We start from the raw sequence: 26,223 nt of genomic DNA on the forward strand, positions 1-26,223 counted from the left end.
GCATTTTGGTAAATTCATTAAAAGAGATGGAACATTAAGGAAGTTAATTACATGCCATAGCTAGCTGAGTCTATATATATTCATACCTCATTCAAGCAAATTTCCAATACAAGAAGCAAAGAAAGAAGAGGTAAACCACTCAAACTCTTAAACACTTTATAGTTTCTTTCATTCAATTTCTCTCAAAGTTTATTTTCTTTTCTATCTCCAGTACAATGTTGCAGTCTTAAAGCACATCCTGATATGTCATTCATTAATAGGGTTTCCACTTCTGATTACAGTCCTTCATTTAATTTTCTTCTTCTAAAAACCACATATATTTTTCTTAAAAACCGGCCAAGAAACATTTCTTAATTTGTCAAAATTATAATTACCTATATTTTTGTGCCTTTAATTTTGCTGCAGTGCAGCAGTTTATAGAATTAATTGTTGGTATAAATAATGGGACGGGGAAAGATAGAGATTGCGAGGATCGAGAGCAGAACAAACAGGCAAGTGACTTTTTCGAAACGCCGAGGAGGGCTTTTGAAGAAGGCTCGTGAGCTCTCTGTGCTGTGTGATGCTGAAATAGGCCTCATCATCTTCTCATGCACTGGAAAACTGACCGAATTCTGCAGTGAATCAACCAGGTCCTTCCAAGATTATCATTACATATCCCTTTTCTTAATTATTAATTTCCCTATAATGCATTTCTTTGTTTATTTTCTTTTTATATTATAATATTACTTTTGGATGTATTTGAGTTTTTTTTTTCTCATTCATGGCTTCTTTCTGGCGGCTAGAACGCTGATCAGTATTTAAATTGTTATATATTTCTGCTTAAATGAGTTAAATTGACGTTCTAATTTCTGTTTTTTTTTCACTACGTAAAAACTTGTTTTTCTTTTGAAGAAATCATAAAAAATTCAAAGAAATTAAGACCAACTTGAGTTATTTCTTATTCTACTTCCTCCTTTTTTTTGTTTCTTTTTTCTCTTTGACATCCTCCTACCCAATTAGGGTTTCCGTATATTAATCCTTGCGTATTTCTTTGTTGATCCGCTAAAGGTCTCCAGACTCCGGCTTCCTATGATTATATATATATATATATATATATTTTTTTTTTTTTTTGTTGACTTAATGACATGAAGGTCAGGCCTTCGTCAATGTGATTTTCTACGAAAAGCTTTTTTAATCAATTATCACAGAAGTACTAGGAAATATCACATAAAAAAAATGACCAAATTGATATCTCCTTTTTTACCCTCTTCAATCAATACCAGTAATAAATTCTTGCAGAGTTTTCTTTCAGTTTGTATAGATTTTCTTCAATTTAAATTATAGATCTTGCAGCATTGAAGAAATCATAAGAAGGTACCAGGCTGCTAAAGGGGTGAGAATTCCAGCCGGCGTTAACAATCAGGATTCGGTACAATTAATTTTTAGTTATTCAAATTATTAATTTCCCTTGCAAATATCCGATATATGTAACAAGTTAACTATGACTGATAATTTTAATTGATTTTTTCTTTTTCGCTCATGAAAATTTCAGGAAGCAATTTACAATGAGTTAGGAAGAATGAGGAAAGAAACTCACAATCTTGAATTGAGTCTCCGACGCTACACGGGTGATATTGACTTGAACTCTGTGAAACTTGAGGAGTTGACTCAACTTGAACATCAACTGGAGTGTTCAGTCAAGAAGGTTCGAGTTAGGAAGGTATGCGTATACAATTTTCACTTCTTTTTACATAATTTTAAAATTCATTCTAATAATCCCATCCTTGTAAAAGTTTTCAACAATATATGGCAAAATATAATCGGTGGATCAAACAAATTAACGTTGAGTTGTGGGCATGCAGATGGAGATCTTACGGCAGCAGACAGACAATCTTCTTAGGAAGGTGATGGGCTGATGGCCACCTAATTATATTACATGGTTTAAATTTTTAATTAAATCACGACCAGATTTTTTAATTAATAGTCTATTCTCTTGATTTTGTTCTAATATAGGAGAAAATGTTGGAGGAGGAGAATGAGCAAATATTCAGCCTGGTTAGTAACATAACTTTTAAATTAACCAGGTTATATAAAATATATATATCAAACTAACTGCTGTTCCTGTAGAATCAATTTATAAACTATTGAAATTTTAATGAGTCCATTATAAATTTATAATAAGCTGTGTTACAAGTTTAACACATTAGACATATACAAATCAATGCTATAGACTATATTTGAGTAATTAGTAATCTAATGTTCATGTTGATTTTTAGCTTAAGGATAATAACAATCAGATGGCATGGGAGCAGCAGCAGCAGCAGCAGGCAGCAATGGTATCAAAGTTTGAAGAACATGGACAAGTGCTGGATCAGTTTCCATTTTCTGGAGAGGCACAACCCAGCAGTGTTCTTGAGCTTGCAATTCCTCATTATCAGCCCTTCCGACTGCAGCCTACTCAGCCTAATCTTCAAGATTTCGGTCTTCATTTCCCCACCTTTGGTATTTTATACATTTTATTTTAAGGGATACTGCTGCAAGTTGATTTAACCTCATATATATACATATATATTTTGAACTGATATGTTTTTTTTTTTTTTTTTCGATGCTGCAGGGTGATTAGGTCTGTGGAAAGTGCTTCTGGGATCAGGAAGAAGAAACAATAGTGCCACGACAAAATATATAAAGGGACTCTTACATATAGCTTATAAATATATATACATATGCTATTGTGTTTGTTTGTTCGAACTCTAAACTTGTTAGTTTAAGTATGCTTATTGAAATGGGTGTTCTTTGTAACTGCACGTTTGCGAAACGAAGTTTTAATTAAACTCCTTTTAGAAACTCAGTGTGAGTCGATTTATTATAAATCAAGAATTTATAATTGCTTACTGATTTCTCACGCAATATTTTTATTGTATGTCTCCATGGACCTCTAAGCTAGATTAGCGAAGATGACTTGACTAATTGAAGGCGTTTAGGGTAAATGATGATTTGTATTGATGAATTCAAAGATAAGATGTAATATGATAATTGTCTCAAAATTTTATGACATGTACAATTTCAAGTTAAAAAATAATTCAAAAACAATGTCAATTAAAGGCATTTGATCATTCAGTGAGCGTTCGCACGATGAATTAATGAAGCTCGAATATCTCATTCGATAAATTTCAAAACTAGTAGTACACCGATGAACCTAAATAGATCTAGTTAAAAAAATAATACTAATAATAATAAAAGAAGAAGAAGGAATAGATATAAAAGAGCCATTTGGATCAACATGTATGATAACTAGTAATAATAATTAATAACTATTATTTTTGAAACAGCGAAACACATATATTCCATTTCTTCAAAATAGTACAATAATCATCATCAACATCGATTTTCTGCAATCATACTGAAGAATAGAAAGAAATTCAATTTACACAAGAGATATCCCTGAACAAAAAATATTAATTGCCCGTAATAAATTAGAGCTCTTCGTAGGAGTTGGGATATATATCCTTAAGCTAGCTAGCTCTTTCATTTTACCATCCACCATCTGGAAGAACCACAACCCTTACAGATCTAAATTCGAATAATAAAAAAATATCCTTTACAAATTCAGATCTAAAGGGGAGTGTTAAGTAGTTATTAGATCTGGGAATGTAAACTAACCAAGAATATAATATTAGAGTACGTAATACCAATAAAAAGTTTTTTTAGTCATTTTTTTGTTCTTAAAAGTTAAAAAAAGCTACTCACAATTAATTAGAAAGTTGATTAATTTCCGTTGATGTGCACAATTCCATTAGTTTAGTAGACTTCAATTCAGAATTCCATGAACATTTTTCTTGAACTTAATTGTTCACGTATCAAAAACAGATTGGTTGAAGGATATTTCACCACACCCCAGAATAATTCATCTTCTAATAACTCTAATTTTATTAATAGTAGTGATATGTACACAACAATTAGTATGACATCTAGTACACCATCACTACATGAAAAAAAAACAAATATTATAAGACAAATGAAAATTTTACTACAAGACTTTTTTTTTTTTTTCAGTTTGTCTCTTATTAATGTTGTACTAATTGTTACAACAATATTATTATTTTATTAGACTAAAAAAAATTAATGTGAACAAAACAAGTAGATATAGGCCTGTTTGGAATCGTTTTGGAAGGTTTAAGAGTGATTTTAAAAAGATAAAAGCTAATTTTGGTATTTGGTAAATATTTTTAAAAACTACTTTTAACAAAATCACCATATTTTACAACATATTTTAAACAGTAGGAAATGAATAACTTTTCAAAATCTGATTTTGAGAATCACTTATATATTTAATACCATTCCATATATATCCTCAAACATATTATAAATTTGTAAATAATTATTATATATACACAATTAAAAATATTTTGTATATGTTTTTATAAATTTGTAAATAAATTTTATTCAACATTATATCCAATCCAATTATTTATATTTTTACAACAATTTAATAATAAGATTTACAAAAAACATATGATTGCTTTTAAATTTTACAGCACTTTTAAAAATCAATTTTACCAAATATTTAACTAATTCTCTTCACAATTAATTAACAACAATTGTTTTAAAAACTATAACACTATCAAACTAACCTATAATACAATTGATGACAACATGAAATCGACATGCTTCCAAACATTTTCCTATAGTGTCACGAAACAAGTTTCTAAATAAAATAATAAACATAAAACTGCATTTAAAATCTATTTTTCAAGTTTTCAATTGATTAGAAAAAAATTATATTTATTTTTTAATATTTTGCTGGCGACTCTTTGTACCTAAGTTTAAACACGTGGCATTGAGTTTGCATTTTATTGGATGGATGACTCTTTGCTAAGTTTAAAAATTATATTTATTTTTTAATATTTTGCTAGCGACTCTTTGTAATTGTACCTAAGTTTAAACACGTGACTCATCAGTCGTCACTGACAGCGGCTTTTAACGATTAACACCCTCTAAATCCTTATAACGCCCTTTTCGAATTTTATTTCCTAAAATACCCAAAGCTTAATTGATAAAATATAAGGTTATAGATTAAATTAACTATCTTCTCCTAGAATTTTATCTTTTTTTTTTTACAAATTAAAAATATTAAATTTATCTCAACATTTTTCTTATTATATGATTTTTATTTTCATAATTTTAAATTCTTATAATTTTAACAAAAATATTTTATAATTAAAATTAAAAATATAAACATAAATCATGAATGGTGCGGTGTTAAAAATTTTTATTTAAAGAATAATTTATTTAAGTGTTTAATTGAATTTTTATTCAAAATAAAAAATAAATTAATTTGTGTTAGGTTATTTAAATAACTTTAATGAAAAAGAGATTTTAGGAGGGATTTCGAGGGTGCCGAACGGCCTACCCGTAAAAGGCTAAGCAATGAAATATTTATTGGGCCCTGGTCCAAATCAGAGCGGATTCTTTACAAACCCAAATAAAAGTCGAATTCATTTCTCATTTGATACTCTTCGAGCTTACAGGTTCTCTTTTGCAAATTCTGTTGCTTCTGAAGAAGACTAAGACGCACGCAGAGAAGGACACCGATCCAGGTTAGTAGCGTTATGATCTCTGTCTCCTATTTTTCTCTCCACTACAACCTCAGCCGTTGATTCACAAATCTCCAAAATTCTAAATTCTCATTCTTCAGTACTGTTTTGGATTTGCAATTAGATCTCAGATCCAATAATATAAATTTCGTATGTTTCTTACATTTTCCTGCATTTTCTCGCCAACTAAACGGGACAAATAATTTAAGTTTCTCTTACGTGGATCAATTAGATCCTATGTAACTAGAATTGGATCTGATCTCGAGTCTAAGCAATTGAAATATACTATTACTAGATTTGTTGCTCCTTGAGTAAAAGGATATTGTCCGCTACTTTACTACTTTTGGTCATTTCGTTGCTTCACTATGTTGTATTTGATATTTTTAATCTTATTTTTCAGGTTCTGTTGGTGGTAGTTTCTTCTTCTTAATTCAAGATGGTAATATTTTTCTTCCTTTGCTGTCAAATTACTCAATGCTTGTGCATTTTTGTGAATTCAATTGCATTATATTAAGCCATATGCGGTTTATAGATATTTTGAGTTGATAAGATCATGCTATTAATGCAAGTTTACTGTAGGCTTGATGCAACCTTTTTTTTGCTAAAGTATAGTGGAATGAAAGAAATCTTTCATGCTTAAAAACACATTTGATGACTTGATGATACTTCAATTGTTATCGCTTAGTTTTTGTTTTTTTAGCACTTTTCTTTTTTTATTTATTTTCTTGAATGTATGAGTAGAATGATCTGTCGGTTTATTCATTTGTTTATTTTGTGTGGAAATTTGTATCTTATTTATCTTTTTATTTGTGATATAGGTTGTTCTTGCTGCTTCTATCGTGTCCAAATCTGGCAAAAGTGAGTTATTTGTTTGTTCTGTGTTCTTTTGCTAAAAATCATTTTGTATAAGTAGTTTCCTGCTATTTTTTGTGAAATGGAAATGTGGTCAATGAGAATAATATAGAGGCTTTGAGAAAAAGGAAACGAACATACTTTTAAGATTATTAACATACTAGCCTTGCTAAATTAGAATACAGACTTTGCTAATTGATCTCCTTGGTACTTGTGGACTTTACATAAGAATTGGACACTTAAATGAAATTGTCAGAAAAGGTGGTAAGTGCCTGATCATAAATCTGGTAGGTAATTTTGTTTGAGATTAATTAATTTAATCTCTTCTCTTCCCACCACCCGCACCCCTGCTCAACAAACCCCCCCCCCCAACCTTTCTACCCAACTGCCATATACACACTCTCTGTCTATTCTTTTATCTTTTATTAATATTTCCTGCATACGTGGTAAATATCTATATTGTAAGCTTTCTTGTTTTCTTGTTTTGTTTGCTTTTCTATCACTGTTGTTGACATTTTTCTTAAATAATTGCAGTTCTTGTCTCTAGGCAGTTTGTGGATATGTCTCGAATCAGGATTGAAGGTCTTCTTGCTGCTTTTCCTAAGTTGGTTGGCACTGGAAAACAGCATACATATGTTGAGACTGAAAATGTGCGCTATGTTTACCAGCCAATAGAAGCTTTGTATCTGCTGCTTGTGACAAACAAACAGAGCAACATCCTTGAAGATTTGGAAACTCTGAGGCTTCTCTCCAAGCTTGTATCCTTCTGCTGGTCTTAGATAATGTCTATTGATTGCTTGTTTAACCTTTCTTGGATGGCTTATAGGTAGATTATTTGTTGTGTTATTGTGTTATTGTGATGGTTTTACTGGTGTGGATTGGGAACTTCCTTTTTTCATGCGTTCACATGTCTAACTGAATACAGTGTATTGTTTGCATGCTGCATGCTATTTTGTTTTATTTTTTATTGTTATATTTTAAAAAAATAAAATGTAACAGTTGCGTATGTCATCCTGGGATTTTATTGCAATTTATGCAGATCAGAGCTATGTGGTTGATTCCTTAAATTGGTATAGGTACCTGAATATTCATACTCTCTAGATGAGGAGGGTATCTGCAAGACAGCTTTTGAGCTGCTTTTTGCATTCGACGAAGTAATATCCCTTGGGCACAAGGAAAATGTGACTGTTGCACAGGTTAAGCAATACTGTGAGATGGAGAGTCATGAAGAGAAGTTGCACAAGCTTGTGGTGCAGAGCAAGATCAATGAAACCAAGGATGTCATGAAGCGCAAAGCTAGTGAAATTGACAAAAGCAAGGTATTTGTTTTAAGGTTCTGAAGTAGTTCCTTAGGAACTTGTATCTTCTATCGCTCTGTTGTGTCATATAATTTCCTTTTGAAATTGTCATACTTTCTGCAGATTGAAAAGAATAGAGGCGACAAAGGAGGGTTTATGTCCTTACAGTCAATGGGATCAGGAAGAATTGAAAGTAGCTTTAGCGATATGAGTATTTCTAGTGGTGGAGGTGGTTTTGGCAGTGGTTCTGGGTTTGGTTTGGCGACTACTGATGTTGAGACCTTTTCTAGCAAGTCTAAAGGTACGTGTCCTTTTAGTGGAATGAATACTATGCAAGTGCTTTTAAGTATTTGATGTTATAAATTGCTAATTTGTTGTTGATTTCCATAATCTTTTCTGAATCCCTTTGGCAAATAGGTTATACTTCCTCTGTCTTTAAGAAATATGTTTGTTAACTCTTTCTGAACAGCAGTCTTTTACATCTCTTTATGATTTTAATTGTATTATTGTTTATGAATTAAGAAGCTCTCTTTTCTTTGTATATTCTTGTATCAGCAGGCCGACCACCTTCATCTGCCAATGCTCCTCCTAAAGGTCTTGGTATGCAACTTGGTAAATCACAAAGGACAAACCAATTCTTGGAATCCCTCAAAGCAGAGGGTGAAGTGATTCTTGAGGATGTGAAGCCTATAGCAGGCCAATCCAGAGCAGCTGCTGCTGCGCCGCCACTGACTGATCCCATCACTTTGACCGTTGAGGAGAAAATCAATGTGAGCCTGAAACGAGATGGTGGAATGAGTAACTTTGATGTCCAAGGAACTTTGTCACTTCAAATTCTTAACCAAGAAGATGGGCTAATCCAAGTTCAGGTACTCTTTTTCCTTCCTGTCTCACTAGCAATTTATTTTTCTTAATTTCCACTGCTTATTCTAAATGGTTTTGTTATTTTTCTTAATTTCCACTGCTTATTCTAAATGGTTTTGTTGGTTGACTTGCTTATAAGCTATTTCATCTGTTTTGGTTCTTCCTGCATGGTGATTGTTCTTTATCAAAAGTACTGTTTGGCAATTGCTTGCTGTGGTTCTGTTCTGTTCGAGGGTGCATAATGGGGTAGAGTGTTTTTAGTTTGTACAGTGTTGATGTTCCATTGGAGCATTAACTCGTTAGTTTTGTGGGCCCTTTTGACTGTAAGTATGCCATTAGCCTGTTGGGTTTATAGTTCTTTACAAGACTTAGACACAGCATGCTGCATGTTTATGCCATGTTGTGTGCGAGAATTGCAAGGCAGAATGATCGGTCATTAACTTCTCATGCAGATTTTCATCATTTTTTTGTTCCTCGCATTCAATTTTCATGGGTGGTGAAATTTGCTGTTAAGTTGTCTCAAACTTAATCCTCTGCTCTTCATTGCATCTTGCAAAACTATGTGCATTCATTATCAGTTCTGCTCTGCACTTTTCCCAGCCCTATCCTATCTGTTGACCACACTGGAAATTTAGAAAAGGATGAAAATTTATGTCCATACATGTTTTGATAATTGCTTTCGTTGATCTGGTCTGTATCTCTTGCCAATTCAAAAAGGCTTCCGATTTTCTTGTTAAATCTTAAGTTTTGAATATTCAACTTTTCAATGAATGCTGAGAACTATGCCATTAGTTGATTACAAAATTTAACAATTTTAAGCCATTGTGAAAGTTAATTGGATAGCTCCACACAGTTCTTTCTTGATAGACTGTCTATGTGCTTTGTGATCATCAACGAAAAGAAGATGCTTAACATGGTGTATTAATTATCATCAAATGCTTGTTTCTCTTTGTTGATACTTGTGCCGAAAATAAGTAATCATCCATTCCAGATATTAAGTTTTTTGATTGTTGTCAAATTGTTATTATTTGCCTAGCTGAGTTTAATATAAAAAGTGGTGCCTTATTTCAGATTGAAACTGGAGGCAACCCGGGCATCCTTTTCAAAACACACCCTAATATGAACAAGGAACTCTTCACCCATGAAAATATACTAGGCTTGAAGGATCCTAACAGGCCTTTCCCCACAGGCCAAGCTGGTGATGCAGCTGGTGTTGGTCTTTTGAAGTGGAGGATGCAAAGTGCAGATGAGTCTATGGTGCCATTGACAAGTGGGTTAAATTCTTAGACAGCTTATCCTTTTCATATGTCATTTCTGTTTTTATGCTAAAATCATCTTTATGATTGTGTGTACTACAGTCAACTGCTGGCCCTCTGTTTCTGGAAATGAAACTTATGTGAGCATCGAATATGAAGCTTCAACAATGTTTGATCTGCGAAATGTAGTGATCTCAGTTCCTCTTCCAGCTCTCCGAGAGGCACCAAGTGTTAGGCAGATTGATGGGGAGTGGAGGTAATTTAATTGAGTTTCTTCTGTTTATGTTATGGGTATTAGATTGAAGTTTAATTGGCTTCAGTCTTTCATGATAGGTTTTTAGTTTTAAGATGTTCATATTTTCAAGTTTTGATTTCTGTAACGATTACAATTCTGTGTCCATTTTTTTTTCTTTGAATATTTCCTATTACTCAGTTAGAAATGATGAATATGACTGTAGTTTACATTGCTAATATTTAGAATATGGTGTACTAGCCTTAAAGGATATGATACACGTTTTTATCCCTGGAATAGGGTATTGATTGAGTATACATCTATGAATTGTTATGCTGCAGTGCTTTAAAGTGGGATTATTTTCGCTAGTTTGATTATAAGTATATTTCTTTTTTACTTGTTTGGAAAAAATTCGCAATTTGAAATTCTATGTTATTATTGTTTAATTGTTATGTCTATGCGATGAGGTTGTCAAAGTGAGATTATACTGGCAATTTTTGTTACCCTTTCCAGTTCTTGTAATTTAAAATGTTGAGTTATTCTAGCATTCTTTAAAATGTTATGTCTATGTAATGAGGTTCTCAAAGTGAGATTGTACTGGCCATATTTTTGTACCCTTTCCATTTCTTGTAATTTAAAATGTTGACTTAAACTAGCATTCATTTTTATTTCCAGGTATGACTCAAGAAATTCTGTCCTGGAATGGACCATACTTCTTATTGATAACTCTAACCGCAGGTTAGTCAATGTTGTTGGCTTTTACTTTCATCTTATTGTGCTGCATGTTCTTCTTATTCTAGTGGCAATCAATGAATTGATTGTTTGTGCTAATGAATTGCAGTGGCTCAATGGAATTTGTTGTGCCTCCTGCTGATTCATCATCTTTCTTCCCTATTTCTGTGCGATTTTCAGCTACAAGTACTTACAGTGATCTAAAGGTTTGCTTTGCTGCCTTGCAACTATCTGAATGATCCAATCCCTGTTTGTGGTTGTTTAGTGATATAATCTGGTGGTTTAGCTAATGGAATGGTACCGTGCAATCAGTTTAATTTTGTGGTCATTCCTTGATTATTATTTTTTTTAAACTTTTCCATTTTAAGTTGTTTGCATGTCAGGAATTGGTCTCTAACACCAATTAATCTAAAATATTGCTAATGAATGGCACTAAAAGCACTTATTCCCACTCCTCGTGCATAATGCAGTTAATTGTGAGGAGTAGCCATCCCTGTGGTATGTACCCCATAGCCAAACTCGTATTCAATGGGCCCTTGCTTGGTGAATATACATATAAACTTATTGTAATTATACATTTTCAACAGAGTCTTTTGGTGACTGCTCTTAATCATAGTATAAGCAAAATTGAGATTGTGGGGTTTGATAAGATTTATCATCCAAGCACATGTTAATTTAATAATCTATTCTATTTTATTTGACATCCAAGCACATGTTAATTAATTATCTGTTTCCTTTTTTAGTGAAATTTGTAATTCTACTGTTGCATTATTTGCTTCTGAACGTCTTGTCTCTTTGATTTCCCTTTTAACTCTGCATTATAATTACAGGTTGTAAATATCATCCCTTTAAGAGGTGGAGCTCCTCCCAAATTTTCTCAGAGGACAGTTTTGATCACAGAAAATTACCAAGTTGTGTAGCTGATGGAAAAGACGCATCAGATAACAAGTTTCTATTGGCATTCTTAGATGATGTTTTCAGTTGTATGGGGAGTTTGACTATTAGCGAAATCTTTTTTTTCCTCATTTTCATTTCTTATCCTAAAAGTTTTGAGATTTTGATTTTATTGACCTAATTTTCTTCTATTATAAATAGTGCCTTATACATTGTCAATGATTGTACGAACATGTTGTTTCTACTTTCTAGAATATACCGTCTTTGTGCCATCAGAAAGAATGTGTTTGTGCAGTCTTCTTGTTACGCTATTCTGATGATTTCATCTACACCTTGTAACAGAAGCTTATGTTCGGGGAATAATAAGTTATAGAGAGTCCTGAAGTTTATTTGGAATCCTTTTAGATAATTCTAAACTTTTTGAGTAAAACATTTGTGATTAAGAAAAAATAAATAAATAAATATATTGGGGTTTGCTTACATTTGTTTGTAAGCTGAAGTTGAACAAAACGCTGAGGGAGGAAAGTTGATAAATGTATATCGATGGGTTTCATGTAAAAAAGAGCCTTATATTTTAGTATATTATCAAAAATATCTTTTTGGGTTCATGTTTTTTATTACACCCCATCCATTTCTTGTAAGCAAGGAGGTCACTGCCCCATCAAAGCTCCGTTTAATACAGTTTTTTAAATAAAATTTATCTCATAGAGTTTTGTTAGTAGAGCATTTGTCAATAGACTTACAACTAAAAAGACTTAGTTGTTTTGTTGTCAATGAAATTTTTTATTGAAAATTATAAAAATTATTTTCATAGTTAAATTTTTTAAAATTATGTTACGAAAGAAATAAAATAAGATTATTAAATTAATAAATGATATTTTAAAATTAAAAAAAAATCAATCTCTACTTTCAAAGTTTCAAATTTGAGCTTTTGTTTTTAAAGGTAAAAATAGATTATTTAATATTCAAAAACTCTACTAAAAAAATAACCAAAAAAACAAAAAATATTAAAAAAAAAAGTTTACAAGATTTAGTGAACACTTACTACCACTGATAGCGATACCAAATGGAGGAAGGGTGTTTGCCCCTTTTTGTTTTTTCATTTTTGATAGAGGAAGGGTGTTTATTTACCACCATCACCATGCCGATAAAGCCTCTAATTCTACGGACATGTTTGAACGAATTTTGTTTCGTGCCACTGCTCAGTCAAATGGACACAAAAAACAATCATGAAAAGGCAATACATGCAATCGTTGACCAATAATCGAATGCAGTCGTTGACATTTCAATGAGCTACACGATACAGACACAGTGTTGGGTGACTAAAACTCTTAATTAATTTTGATCTATTTCTCATTTCCCTGGCGTCCGAAGTCTTTCATTTTGTCAGGTCGGGAGCTATTCAGAAAGCTACCGTCCCCTGAAGAGGAGCTCCAAGTCTGCTCCTCAGGAAAAAAAGGACTTTCGAAGATTCTTGATTACGGCCTACGCTAATCCAATGTAGAGATTATTAATGTACTCACATTTGACTCATTACTTTCCCTCTTGATTGAAGAATATGATCAAATGTTTTTCATTAATTAATCTCTTTGCCATATCTTTTCTCATTGTCATGTCTTATCCTAAGTCATATCCTCCAAAATATATTCGAAATTAATTATTTCGTTTTAGAAAAAGAATAAATAAATACTTGTTACAACCTTTTTTTTTTAATTTAAGTAAATAATTTTTGGTTCAATGCTAGAGTGACAAACTATTTATTTCTCCAAACTGAAGTGACCTAGTGGTATTGTGTTTATAAGTGGTGTTTTCATTCAACTTTGTACTGACATATACATCAATGTATAGAATTTTGGAAGTAAGAATTGAACCTAATTTCTTTTAACCCACTGCATATTATCAACATTTATGCCTCCAATTAAACGTTTGTGCTACATGTGCACTGAATTTCCCAATGTGCATTGAATATCTTGGTGTTATTTTGGCGTTCGCTTGTTTCCCCTTCTTTGCGGAAAAGGCTAGTTTTGCCTATCTGGAAGAGAGAACCTGACACATACGTCGATCGAAGAACATCATAAAAGAGTCGGAAATGTTGCCAGATAAACAAGATGACGGGCGTGGAAGAAATTACGGAAACAAGGATAGCAATCCATAACGTTTCCTGGGCCAACAGAATGAAAAATGTTGTAGAAAACACAACCATCATTGCTGCTACAGATATGAAAAGTGTTGCAAGTCCAAGCAGCAACTTTCTTGGCAACAACCGGAGGAAATCTTCTTCTGCATACCGCGGGGTGAGAATGGATAAGAAGTTCACTACTGAGGCAGAGGAGGATACTAGCGATATCGCATCTGATATGGCAAAAATCTTGAAGGAAAAATTTTCGGAAAATTTTTCTAGGAAAAACGGAAATCCTGTGTCCTCTCTATTGCTACGTGGCACAGTGAAAGCTGCCACAAAAACCACGGTGGCAATGAGTGTTGCCACAAACATGCATGATGTTGCAGTGTCCTTCATCCATTTCTCCCCTGTTTCCCTCAAGTCTTTATGTTCCTTCGTAAATAAAGCTCTTGGAGTAAGACCTTCTCTGTTTTTGGCTTCGGCAAACCCTCGTTGAACAACTTTTTCTACCTCCTATGATGATTAGTCACGAACGAAATTAAGCTTAAGATTAAAAGTTTCTGTAAAAGATAGGGTTAGATTAATCGAACAATTAATTCACCTTAAACCACAAAATTCTCGCTGCATTTGGAGAGCTGCTCCTGAAACAATGTTGAGTCGATCTTGCGGTGGCAACATTGCAGCTAAATGCAAAATATTGTTACCTTTTTTTTATATTTTTTTTGGTCTTTGTACACAACTATCAAATCCTTAGCTGAACCTATCTGATATACGAGTTTGAAGATGTGCTCCTGACGATTCAAAACGGCGATATGAAATATGCTATAATCGTCTTACATCAACTTTGTTCCATACCAGGTTAGGATACTCGCGAGTAAGTATCAATAGAAACCCGACGTTTCCTTGTTTTGCAGCATCAAATATTAGTGCTCCAGGTTTTGAAATTAGTCTTGATATTTCCGAGTCACTCAACAATGCAACTTTTCCGCAAAGGCGTTCCACTAATTTTAGTGCTTGTAGCCTTTGAACTTCTACATCTTCGGCACCTGAAAAAAAGACTTTCGAATATTGTAAAAGACCCAAGACAGAAAAATAAATTGGGAGGAAAAAAAGTTAAGATGGTCCTGAGGATTAACCAAGATTGAAGCATCTCCTAAAAATTCCTCGCTGATTTTGATTGATGAAATTAGAAGACGTCAGATTCTTTCGAGCCAAGGCATGCAGCGGTGTCTCACAGTCTCCAGCGCGAAGAGTGGCTAACTGTGGGCGATCCCTAAACAACTGCAATGCAACATCTGGGAGCAACATGTTCATACTTACCATACAAATCGGCTTCCATGAGGGTGACAAGTAATTCGATGCAGTCCTCATCACTCAACGAATCTCTAGTTTGTTGATAAAGGTACTCTACCATATCTTTATGGCCTAATGATGCGGCCACGTCGATTGGTAACGTCTGATTATGATCTCGGACCATTGCTATGGATCTATTATGCTTCATCATCACTCTCCCTTCCAGATGCAGCAGCATAGAAAAGAGCTGTTCCTCCATGCTTATTCGGCTTAGCCAAATCCTCTGCCTCCATAATTTTCACAAGTTCCTTCAGAAATTCAATGTACTTTCCAGCAGCTGCAATGCGAAGAGCAGTGTCTCCTCTTTTCGCGATTGCAATTCCAATTTCACCCTCATATACGTCGTAAATACTTTTAGCCACTGCCCAGTCGCCGTTGAGTGCAGCTCGGTACGTTTGCAATCGTCTACTTCTCGTTAGTTCTGCCAATTCGTAATACCGAAAGTAAAGTTAGTTACTGTATCGCTACTAATAAAATAAAAGCACAATTAACGATAATCAAGTGTAATGGCGTAGCATACCGGGCAATTTTTCATCAGCTGGAGCAGGTGTATCATCGCAAGAGCTGGTCACTGCATCTTTTTTGGTAGTAGCATGGCCGCCATGGACAATTTGTTCGACTAGAGTGATTAATATGTCTTGTTGTTCAATGAGTCCTGACATCACGCGAATTTGGAGCTGGGACTGGGAGGGATCAACCTCTTCAGATGTGTTTATATCAACTAACAACAATTTGAAGTACCTAAAAAGATTGATTTGGTGTCAGCGTCACCACTGATCACCATATATTAAATTATTGTTATTATTAATCATATACGTGGCAAACGCACATGCAAGTAAGAGAAATAAAGAGGCCAAAATAGAAATGTAAACTCCTGTTTAGTTCAATGAGTTTACTTACCGCTTTATGTACGTGGGAGGTCGCTATCCTCAGCTGAGCTCCAAATTAAGAGAAAAGTCTGAACCTCAAGTAGAAGCAAATAATTAAGCAAAAGATGGAGCTCATGCGGCCGAAAAGCCCTAAATTACACTTTTAACACACTAGATTTTGCTTTGGCTTTTCAAGGTTTAGTTTTTCCAATATGATGGAGAAAAATAACTTGCTTCTTCTTAATTTCCTCCACAAGCGAGTCTATGCTAGGGGACATGAAAGCTTATTCTTAAACAAATGAGAGCCAGACTGCTGGAAACAAATTCAAATTATTTCGTTCATTCAAGAGTCAACAAATCATAATTTCAAGATTCAACAAAATTGGCCTAGGAATTGATTAGATGTTTAACTAGGCAGATATCATGCCTTACGCAAGCCGGTGTATTTATTTAGTTTTAGGATTTTATCACTTAGCCACTGAAAGTTTGTCATAAAATTAAGAAAAATGATATTTATTAATAATGATTACAGAATAGTCACAAAAATAACTATAGACTGGTATAGTGTTTACGTGTTTTTTCATTATTTTTATTATTAATTGTAACACCATATGATGTTATTATGACACTTGTATTTAGTGGTCATCTTAGAAAATTTTTTTAGATGAATATCTGTACATTAAAATTAACGGACTGCAAGAATTATATATAGACATGTCATTTTATAGTAAATTAATGGTGCGTTTACTAAATTGAAATCGGAATGAATCAGAATCCGAATGGATAATAATGGAAATAGGCTGGAATGGGAACGATGAATGAGAATCATAATAAGTTATTTACTTAAACTGTAGAAATTGAAATCAGAATGAGCTGGATTACAGTGAATGTATTTACTTCGTCTTAAAATTAGAATCAGAATGGGTTAGATTGTAATAAATTACTGAAAAGTATTTAATGAAATATTGTCATAATTATTATTATATATTTTAATTATAGTGATTATTTATTCAAAAATTATTGTTATTAATAATTATTGTTAATAATATATTAATTAGTTGCAAATTTTTTAGTTTAATTAATTTTTAGTAATGTATTAATATTATTAATTAATAACAATAATAATTATATTAATTTTAATTAACTATAATATATTAATTATTGTGATTATTTATTCAAAATTAATAATAATAATTATTGTTAATAATACATTAATTAATTGTAATAATTACATTAATAATTATAATAATAATTAATTAATTATTATTGTTAATAATGTATTAATTAATTATTATTGTTAATAATATATTAATTAATTATTATTGAGGACAAAATGGGTATTTTAAATTTTACGGGGAGGCAAAATAGTCATCTTGGGAATGAAAGACCCATTCCCTACTCCCTAGCCCCCTTTAGAAATCAATCTCCCATTCCATGTTTCCAATTTGTGGTGGGTCCCACGATTATGATTTCCAACTCCTAACTCCATTTTGCGAAGTAAACGTTATCAATGATTCTAATTCTGATTTTGATTCCCTAATCGGGAAGTAAACGCGCCATAAATGCTTCATAAATGTTACAAGGAACTAAAATTTTGCTACCTTCATTACTTTTAATTAACAACAACGCTGGGTAAAAATAATCTTTTTTCCTAAAATGGTAATTGTAGACCCAAATAATGGTAATTATTTTATAACATTTCACATATAATTAGTTTTAGGCCACTGCTATCTTGGAACTACTTTAAGGTAAAACACGGATTATAATCATACACGAAAAATGATAAATAGTAAAAAATTTGTTATAACTTTGATCGTGTGGTTATTAAAGAATGCTCTACCTTAGAGCAGTTCCAACATAATCAGACCCTTAGTTTTAATCTCAGGAGACCCAATGGCTGTTCAGTTAATTTCCAACTAATTTTAGTTCTCTGTTGCCTCTTTTTTTTTTTTTTTTTCATTTTTACTGTCAATTAGTTATTAGGCACAAAAATAAACAGTTTTGGTTATATATGCGTATTAATAACGTTCAATCACATCAAATTATTGACTACTAAGATAAAAATAAACACACGTCACAGTCAGGAATTTCTTCCATGAGACAACATAAGGGTCAAGCTATAGTGCAACTGTGGTACCGTGTCACAGTTGCACCAGCCGTTGGACCCACTCAAATGAGTGGGGTCTACTTGAATAAGTGGGAATCCAACGGTTGGGTGCAACTGTGGTATGGTACCACAGTTGCACCACAGTTTTATCCGACAACATAATCAAGAAAACTAGACAGAAAGAAAATAAAGATATAATTACAAAAATTGAGACTTAAAAAATTTCAATATTTCGTGCTGTCTGGTTTACGAGTAGAAATAAATCCATAACGAAATGTAGAGCAATTTTTAACGTGCTTGTCACACCAGAAAGAAGAGATGAATACAAAATTATCTTTTATTTAATTTTGAGAATCAAGCAGTCCAGGGATTCACCATTATTTTATTTTTGAAAAGCGACCTTTATGTCTGCCAAAGGTAATAAGTTAAATGAGTCAAGAAGAGCTTAATTTATGTTTCCAGTCAATTATTCATCACTTGTATACTAGTGATAAATTTATAAAGTTGGGAGACAAAACTTATATATGTGATACCAATATAAAATTCATAGAGGTGATAATGTTAAATAATCAGTTATCACATGGTTCGTATGAGATAATATCACATCAATTAAGATGTAAAGTTTGCATCTCTGTTTTATTAACCAAATATTTATTAATTGAAGTAATAATACTTAACTTACATAATTGGAATATAATTTATATCTCAACTAATATATCATCAATAATTAATTACCACACGAAAATTATTAACAAACTTTTATTATAGTTGATCATTAATTTATCAATTTTACGATATAATCAATACGTGATATATGTATTCCAACCATGCAATCGTAACATCAATTACTATTTTCTAAAGAGAACTTCAAGTTCATGGATTCAAAGGGTTTATTGAACTTAGAAATTCTGACCCACTCTCCGTTCAAAACTTGAAGTTCTGACCATTCCATAAATTTGAAAATAAATATTTCATATTCTATGCCTGCCTGGATGCTAAGGGTGCGTTTGGAGAGAACACAAAAATCAATTACGTGGTTCAGTTGCACCAAGAAAGGCACAACCTACATCTACGAGAGAAGCTTTCTGAAGAGACTTTATTGAATAACAATGGAGAATTTTTTACAAGGCTTACTCACGAGACTACATGTTAGGAAATTGAGTTTCCTCCCAAGATCACTCCAAGCAATTTGTCAAGCAATAAATTAACAAAAAATTTAAATAGAGAATACAACAATCACACAACACAAGATTTACGTGGAAAACTCCAAATCTGGAGAAAAACCACGGCCGTTGTCGAGAGACAACCAGAGAAAAAAAAAATATTCACTATGTGGAAATTATTACAACCACACTCTTAGAAATAGTTTTCGCTCACCCCAAGCCCCAAATACTTGATTTCTAGAAATATTCCCTAACAAATCACACCCGTAATACCCATATTAAGGAGCCAAATGCTCCTTCAATATAACTACATGCTTAAGAACATTTCTCTCCTCTCAATTTGGATTGCTTCTCTCCATGGCCAACATTTCATGTCCATTTTCTTGAGCAATGCCGAAGCTCATTGCTACTCATTTCTCATCAAATGACATTCCAATTTATAGCCAAACTATCACACCAAAAATCTAACAAGTCGGCAACAACTTTCTTCTTTTTTGACAAATTCATCATGCGGTTCAAAATTGGCATTTTCCAAGTTGCTTGTCAAAGTCCAGCCACCAATTTGAATGCAATCCATGTGTTCCCATTTGACTTTTCCTTTTTTTTTTTAATCAATTTCAACACTACAGAGAATGATTTTCACCCATTCTCTAATCTCTCTCTTTACTTGTTTACACTCAATAATCCTTCAAAACTGTTATACCAGTCAGTTTTATAGCTACCAGAGCAACAACCCGGCAATCCCAGAATGTACAGCACGTTGACACGTAGAGTAACGATTTTAACGAACTGCCTTAAGCTGGCTCACATGGTCATCACGTGCACAACTTAAAGCTTTGTTTAAACGACACAGAGACATTGCCGTTTCGAGCTTATAAGAATAAGTAGTCACACACGTGCTGTCCCCGTGACTTTTAATGCTCTTATTTCTCCAAAAACGCTGCCGTTTTACGACTAATGAGTTTGATTCACCAGCAGGCATCACACCATAAAAATTAAAATCTTCATTCCAGGATTCCTTTTTGAAAATCCACATATTTTTTTTTATTTTCTTTTAATCCTATAAAATTACAAATTTGACTTTTATGATTTGGTCACAAATGCAAAAGAAAAAGTGACTGAAAAACACTCATAGATTTGGATTGATTGTGATACTACATCATAACCCATCTAAAATTTAAACGTATGGATATAATTTATCATAAAATATGATATTTTAGGATTGCTGCTATTCCCCAAGAATGTGGAGCTTACGTCGGTCAGATAGTTGTTTGGCAAAGCGGACAAGAGCTTCTTCATTGTTGCCCTCTCCCTCACTTTTCCGAAACCTGCCAGTGTCCAAGTCAACCCTAGACACTGCCTCCTTTAACAGCTTCATTCCTATTTCTTCAAGTCTTTTCATATTCTCCTCCGTTGAATTATCGACTTTTGCAGCATCAATACTCAACGTATCATCCTGTGCAAATGAGTCACCACGTACCAGTACAATAAATTAATTAATGTTGATCTAATTAAGAATTGATCAATTAATTAATTAATGTGTGGTTCTATAATTTCTTGGTGGCACCGGTACCTGAATTCGAAGGTAATTGGCCTTGCACTTGGAGGATTGAAAGAATGCCGAGACATGGAAGTCAACCATATCAGAGCTTGCATCAAGGAAGACGTCCAACATTGGTGCTCTGCCTCCATTATATGCCCATTTAAGCCTGCCCCATTTGGAGGCATTGCGTGCACAATAATACATTGCTCTTTTGGCCTCTCCAGTACCTAGTGACAGAACCAGCATCTGTCTGCTGTCTATTGGTTTTATGTCATCAAACTCAGCGTTGTGCTTCAAAATCTCATTCAAGATGTGGCTTATTGCCACCAGAGTCTACACATTAATTTAAACGCACTCAGATTAATTTGTTACTACTTAATCTATTGTATATGTTTAATTAATTCCTCGTCTATCAAATAGTGGTAATAGAGTGTGAATTTAATTAATTAATTACCGGGTCATTTGCCGCAACACCGCCATCAATGAGATCAAAACTGCAGGTGTCGCCGGTTGTTGAATCTTTTGTCACAAAATGGTGAGCCGGCAAGTAGGTGGGAGCTGCAGAGGTGCCAACGCATATATCAGCTAGCCGGGCATTCTTCAATGCACCTTTTTTCACCTGTAGGGCCTGTACAATAGGTTAATTTTATCGAGATAATGAATGCATGCGACTTCTCTGCAGCTAAGTTAATTAATTTACAGTTGAATAACGTGTTTATTTAATTACATCGTTGCTTGAGAAGATCACTGGCTGAAGTCGCTTGATGTCAAAAGTTGGAATGATCAAATTTGTTAGGGTGTCTTTGATAGTAATGTCTTCTAGTATCTCCTTTGTAAGACTCCGTATGTACTTCCCATCATACATTGGCCGTACCCACTTACTCAAAGAGCTTATAATTGATCTTAGAAAGTTTCCGCCCCTGATTCGGAGAGAAACTTTGTTAATCAGTCGGTTCTTAAACTCTCAATGGGCCACCATCGTTGCATTTTTAGCAAGAACTTAACTGGAGTCTCAATTATTACCTTGATAATTGAGGGAAAATTTTAGGACAGTGCTCAAAATAGAAGTTGTTGATATCCTTAGCCGCATACATAGGTCTGCCGTCCTTGTTGGGAGCTGTAAGCATGGTGCCTATTAGCCCACCTGTGCTTGTTCCTGCTACTATATCAAAATAGTCTGCTATTCTCGCATTGGGTCCATCCAAATCCTTGCACAAATTACATAAAACCACAATATATATTTATTAATATATAAGTATGTTGATAATGAATGACTAAGGTCACACTTTCTAATGAGGTCGATATGCATCATTGATGTTAACGTTTCGAATGGAATCATTGAAGTCTTACGATGTATAAAGTAATATATGAGAAAAAATTTTGTGAATATCAACTCCAATCCGTATAAAAATATACAAAAAAAAAAAAGTTGTGTTGAGATGGTGCGGCCGAGTAACTAAAACTAAATATCATACAAATCCCACAATAGATTTCTCTAGTAATATATTTATTGAACGTTAATGAAGGAGAAAAGAAGCTAATTATGTTGGGCAAGGTACCTGAAGCCTGGATTCAAGAAAGGCTAAAATGGTGCCAGGAATGATGCCTTTAACACCGCCTCCATCAATGCTTAGCACGGTTATTTTCTTGCCTTTGGCAATGGTTCTAGCGATCATTTTGAGTTTTGATTCAAATTAAAAGCTTCTTGATATTGAGGTATATACGTTATAGCAAATTAGAAATATATAGAATCTTAAGAGGTTTAAGTCAACTAAATTAAGATTAAAGAAAGACCACGAATTTTAAATAAATAAGAAAAAAAAAATAAGTCAACTAAAACGTGTACTCTCTTTCACTGAGTCTACACGTTTTTTTTTTTCAAAATCCCATTTATAGCCTTTACTTGTTCTGCAATTGCCTTGTTCATACTCCCATCAAATCACAATCCAATACCCTCCCAATAATCAGAACCTAAAATGAATGAAATCACGTTCTTGGGCCAGCTTCTCGAAAATATCGTTGATGAAACTGCTTGGGCGTGGCCTTGCTGGAGATATCGATATCGAGATGGACATGCTTCAGGATTGGTCTTCTTCGCCTTCTTCTTCTTCTTCTTTTTCTCGACTGTACCGCCGTCTTTGGTGATAACTATCGGCGATTTGATTCGGCTTTGGCGGTGAGGATGAGGAACACAGCACAGTTCACGGTGATTTGAGGAGGAAATATTTGGCTTTTGGCTTTGGCGGCGCGGCTGTGAAACTGAAACTAGGGCAAGGCTATTTTCTTTTAAATTGTTTCTATTTATATTTTAAAAAAAACTAATATAAAAATAAATACATCCAGGCCCGAGTTTTGGATTTATGGGTTCACCCAAATCTAGAACTGGACCCGGATATGTCTGTGGTTAAAAGATTACATCCGCAGTCCGGTGGGGGTTAAATCCGGCCCGAATTATCCGGGTCTGTGTTAAAATGCCAACCCTATTAAACTTACTCAATTAGGATGCTTAGTTTGTATATTAATTAATGTTTCACCAATGAAATTCACTATTTAAATATAAAATGATAAAACTTAATAATTAACTATCATTTAAAACCAATCACAAGATTAGAGAGGAGATTTAGGTAAATCAAACAAACTGATGGTGCATGGTTGATTGAAAATGATGATGTTGTCATCGATGCTGACAATTCGTGAATATGCAGGTGCCAACCTAATAATCACAAATTCACAATATCATTTGCTTCTCTATACCACCAACAAGTGTTATTATTTATCAACTCCCTGCATTGATCTAACCTAATCTTCAAAGTGTGTGAAATGAAATTTAAAATAAAATTTCGACTGAAATTTAATATTTTTTATTTTTATTTTTATTTTAAAGGAAAAGAACAACCTACACTTAGAAGATAATGCCCAATTAACGAAGAAGAAACCATAAGATGAGCGAATGCTGTGTAATAAATTATAATTAGTACTATTTATTATTTTATCAATTTTTGTAACACCAAATGATGTCACGGATAATTATGTCTTCTTCCTATTACATTATTTTGTTTAAATATCAGTACTCTTCTACTTGATATTGATTAATATTGACTAATACAAGATGAATTATAGAAGATTATTACTAGCGATGATGTACTAATACTGTAATTACAGCCCGTTTAGTGATAATTGCAACTTTCAATGGACTAAGGGCGCCTCTGATCGAGCTTACGTTGGCCATACAGTTGTTTAGCAAAGCGGACAAGAGCTTTATCATTGTTGCCCTCTCCCTCACTTTTTCGAAATCTGCCAGTGTCCAAGTCAACCCTCGACACTGGCTTCTTTAATAGTTTCAATCCTATTTCTTCAAGATTTTGCATATTCTCCTCGGTGAAGTTATCAAATTTTGCAGAATCACTGGTCAATGTGTCATCCTGTGAAAGTCAGTCACCAAGTATCACAAGAAACTAATTAACTTTCATCTATTTAAGCATTCAATTAGAAAAAGAAAATGAAAAATAAAGAAATGCAGAAACAGTTGAGTTGATTCAATTAATTATAATGTGGTTCTTTCTTGGTGGTACCTGAATCCGAAGGTAATTGGCTTTGCAATAGGAGGATTGAAAGAATGCAGAGACATGGAAGTCAACCATATCGGAGCTTGCATCAAGAAAAACATCCAACATTGGCATTCTGCCTCGGTAAAATGCCCATCTTAGCATGCCCCATTCGGAGGTTTTGCGTGCAGTATAGTAATTCGTTGGTTCCTTGGCCGCACCAGTACCTAGTGACAGAACTAGCATCTGCCTGCTGTCTATTGGTTTTATGTCATCGAACTCAGCATTATGCTTCAAAACCTCAAGCAAAATGCGGCTTATGGCCACTAGTGTCTACACATTCATTATCTTTCACTCATTTATTACAAATTCTACTATAATTTAATTGTCAATTCCACAATATGGCACCCCAGTTTCAAAAAATGAAGTTACTTACAGGGTCATTTGCCGCAACACCACCATCGCAGAGGTGCCAATGCATATATCAGCCAGCCGGGCATTCTTCAAAGCATGTATTTTTCCCTGTACAATAAATCAAACCCTCAAAGTCAATGTTCCGGCCCTTTTAATTAATTTGTTGCAGGCATACACATATAAACCCATGCACATCAATTTTATCAAGCTAGTGAATGAATAACATACATCATTGGTTGAGAATATCACTGGCTGAAGCCGCTTGACGTCAAAAGTTGGAATGATCAAATTTGTTAGGGTATCTTTGATGGTAATTTCTCCTAGTATCCTGTTCGTAAGAGTCCGCATGTACTTCCCATCGTACATTGGTCGTACCCACTTACGCAAAGGGCTTGTAACTGATCTTGGAAAATTCTTACAGCTGATCCATCATTAATTTCAGACCGAAAATTTATTTTCATCAGAGAAATCCTTTCTAATTCGGTTCTCGAAACGCTCAACTACCCATCAGCACATTAATTATAACAAGAACATCATTTGAATCTTATACAAAATTTAAGCTAAAAGAAGACAATTAATTAGGATTTTTTAATTACCTATCTTGAGGGAAAATTTCAGGACAGTGCTTAAAATAAAATTTGTTCATATCCTTTGCAGCAAAAATAGGTCTGCGGTCCTTGTCGGGGGCTGTAAGCATGGTGGCTATTAGCCCACCTGTGCTTGTTCCTGAAACTATATCGAAATAATCTGCAATTCTCGCCTTGGGTCCGTCCAGATCCTTGCAGAAAATTACATATAAACAAATCGTTAACAATTTTCTGTATGGTTCGTATATAGTAAACTACACCGAGTAGGGTTTAAGCATTTCACATTAATTTATTAATGGAATGCTAATGAATCAAGGTTTGGTCAGGTACCTGAAGCTGGGATTCAAGAAAGGCCAAAATAGTGCCAGGAATGATGCCCCTAACGCCGCCGCCATCAATGCTCAGCACGGCTATTTTCTTGCCTTTGGCGATGGTATTAGTAATCATGATTTTGTATAAGACCACAAATGGTGCTAGGCATATAAAAGAAAGGCCATGCATATATATGTTAAGAAAGCAATAGTCTAATTTATCGGCTCGAATCATACAGCTAATATTAAGAAAAGTTCACACTATCATGAAGCTTTTTTTGAAAAATCAGTAATTGTCCTTTATGCTTAGTTTAAATGTTCCTTATTCCAAACACTAGTGCGATGATGCGTGTGGTTGAGTTAAAATAACGATGATGTAATTGATGATGACGCAAGCATATGAACTATGATGACTCCATGGAGGCTCATGCCAGCACCTTTTTTATTTTTTATTTTTTATATGTAAGTATTGCGTATTGTCCAGCCAGGTACATTAGAATTAATGGGT

At 33.6% G+C, this 26,223-nt stretch overlaps 3 protein-coding genes across 8 annotated transcripts; 2 read left to right on the forward strand and 1 right to left on the reverse strand.

Annotated features, from left to right (window-relative positions):
• On the forward strand, window positions 1-2,934 carry LOC102614986 (MADS-box protein defh21-like). 2 transcript variants are annotated; one of them, XM_025094704.2, is made up of 8 exons: window positions 1-130; window positions 406-629; window positions 1,324-1,408; window positions 1,532-1,699; window positions 1,842-1,883; window positions 1,993-2,034; window positions 2,256-2,481; window positions 2,594-2,934. In XM_025094704.2, the coding sequence occupies exons 2-8, from the start codon at window positions 442-444 to the stop codon at window positions 2,596-2,598; spliced, it is 756 nt and encodes a 251-aa protein (XP_024950472.2). In that variant the 5' UTR covers window positions 1-130; window positions 406-441; the 3' UTR covers window positions 2,599-2,934. The 2 variants fall into 2 exon arrangements, with proteins under 2 accessions (XP_024950472.2, XP_006468501.2); XM_006468438.3 differs by lacking the exon at window positions 1-130 and having other exon boundaries at window positions 161-629; window positions 1,333-1,408.
• Window positions 2,935-5,425: 2,491 nt separating this feature from the next.
• LOC102614683 (coatomer subunit delta) lies at window positions 5,426-12,090 on the forward strand. 3 transcript variants are annotated; one of them, XM_015527172.3, is made up of 12 exons: window positions 5,426-5,576; window positions 5,974-6,012; window positions 6,392-6,431; window positions 6,960-7,183; window positions 7,502-7,744; window positions 7,847-8,024; window positions 8,279-8,592; window positions 9,659-9,857; window positions 9,946-10,099; window positions 10,751-10,813; window positions 10,917-11,013; window positions 11,638-12,090. In XM_015527172.3, the coding sequence occupies exons 2-12, from the start codon at window positions 6,010-6,012 to the stop codon at window positions 11,725-11,727; spliced, it is 1,605 nt and encodes a 534-aa protein (XP_015382658.2). In that variant the 5' UTR covers window positions 5,426-5,576; window positions 5,974-6,009; the 3' UTR covers window positions 11,728-12,090. The 3 variants fall into 3 exon arrangements, with proteins under 3 accessions (XP_015382658.2, XP_006468500.2, XP_052291181.1); XM_006468437.4 differs by having other exon boundaries at window positions 5,428-5,576; window positions 8,282-8,592; XM_052435221.1 differs by lacking the exon at window positions 5,426-5,576 and adding an exon at window positions 5,702-5,723.
• An 8,340-nt stretch (window positions 12,091-20,430) lies between these two features.
• On the reverse strand, window positions 20,431-25,902 carry LOC102614396 (patatin-like protein 1). Of its 3 annotated transcripts, none has more exons than XM_052435353.1 (6): window positions 25,735-25,902; window positions 25,414-25,595; window positions 25,046-25,238; window positions 21,313-21,477; window positions 20,889-21,191; window positions 20,431-20,771 (listed from the first exon to the last, which is right to left on the reverse strand). In XM_052435353.1, the coding sequence occupies exons 1-6, from the start codon at window positions 25,849-25,851 to the stop codon at window positions 20,544-20,546; spliced, it is 1,188 nt and encodes a 395-aa protein (XP_052291313.1). In that variant the 5' UTR covers window positions 25,852-25,902; the 3' UTR covers window positions 20,431-20,543. The 3 variants fall into 3 exon arrangements, with proteins under 3 accessions (XP_052291313.1, XP_052291314.1, XP_006468499.1); XM_052435354.1 differs by lacking the exons at window positions 25,046-25,238; window positions 25,414-25,595; window positions 25,735-25,902 and adding exons at window positions 21,586-21,778; window positions 21,882-22,066; window positions 22,418-23,298; XM_006468436.4 differs by lacking the exons at window positions 25,046-25,238; window positions 25,414-25,595; window positions 25,735-25,902 and adding exons at window positions 21,586-21,778; window positions 21,882-22,066; window positions 22,418-23,295 and having other exon boundaries at window positions 21,313-21,486.
• Window positions 25,903-26,223: the final 321 nt, after the last annotated feature.

Source organism: Citrus sinensis, chromosome 2 (assembly GCF_022201045.2).
Source record: "Citrus sinensis cultivar Valencia sweet orange chromosome 2, DVS_A1.0, whole genome shotgun sequence".
NCBI lineage: Eukaryota > Viridiplantae > Streptophyta > Magnoliopsida > Sapindales > Rutaceae > Citrus > Citrus sinensis.

What these genes read in the sequence shown, in the direction of transcription:
- LOC102614986 (XM_025094704.2), top strand. Translation starts at nt 442, where the DNA reads ATGGGACGGGGAAAGATAGAGATTGCGAGGATCGAGAGCAGAACAAAC. An exon ending in AGAAGGTTCGAGTTAGGAAG is followed by an intron (nt 1,700 to 1,841) that starts GTATGCGTATAC and finishes GTGGGCATGCAG; the next exon opens with ATGGAGATCTTACGGCAGCA. An exon ending in CAGACAATCTTCTTAGGAAG is followed by an intron (nt 1,884 to 1,992) that starts GTGATGGGCTGA and finishes GTTCTAATATAG; the next exon opens with GAGAAAATGTTGGAGGAGGA.
- LOC102614683 (XM_015527172.3), top strand. An exon ending in CTTTTCTAGCAAGTCTAAAG is followed by an intron (nt 8,025 to 8,278) that starts GTACGTGTCCTT and finishes TTCTTGTATCAG; the next exon opens with CAGGCCGACCACCTTCATCT. An exon ending in ATGGGCTAATCCAAGTTCAG is followed by an intron (nt 8,593 to 9,658) that starts GTACTCTTTTTC and finishes GCCTTATTTCAG; the next exon opens with ATTGAAACTGGAGGCAACCC.
- LOC102614396 (XM_006468436.4), bottom strand. Translation starts at nt 22,534, where the DNA reads ATGATCGCTAGAACCATTGCCAAAGGCAAGAAAATAACCGTGCTAAGC. An exon ending in ATTTTCCCTCAATTATCAAG is followed by an intron (nt 21,779 to 21,881) that starts GTAATAATTGAG and finishes TCTCCGAATCAG; the next exon opens with GGGCGGAAACTTTCTAAGAT. An exon ending in TGATCTTCTCAAGCAACGAT is followed by an intron (nt 21,487 to 21,585) that starts GTAATTAAATAA and finishes CCTATTGTACAG; the next exon opens with GCCCTACAGGTGAAAAAAGG.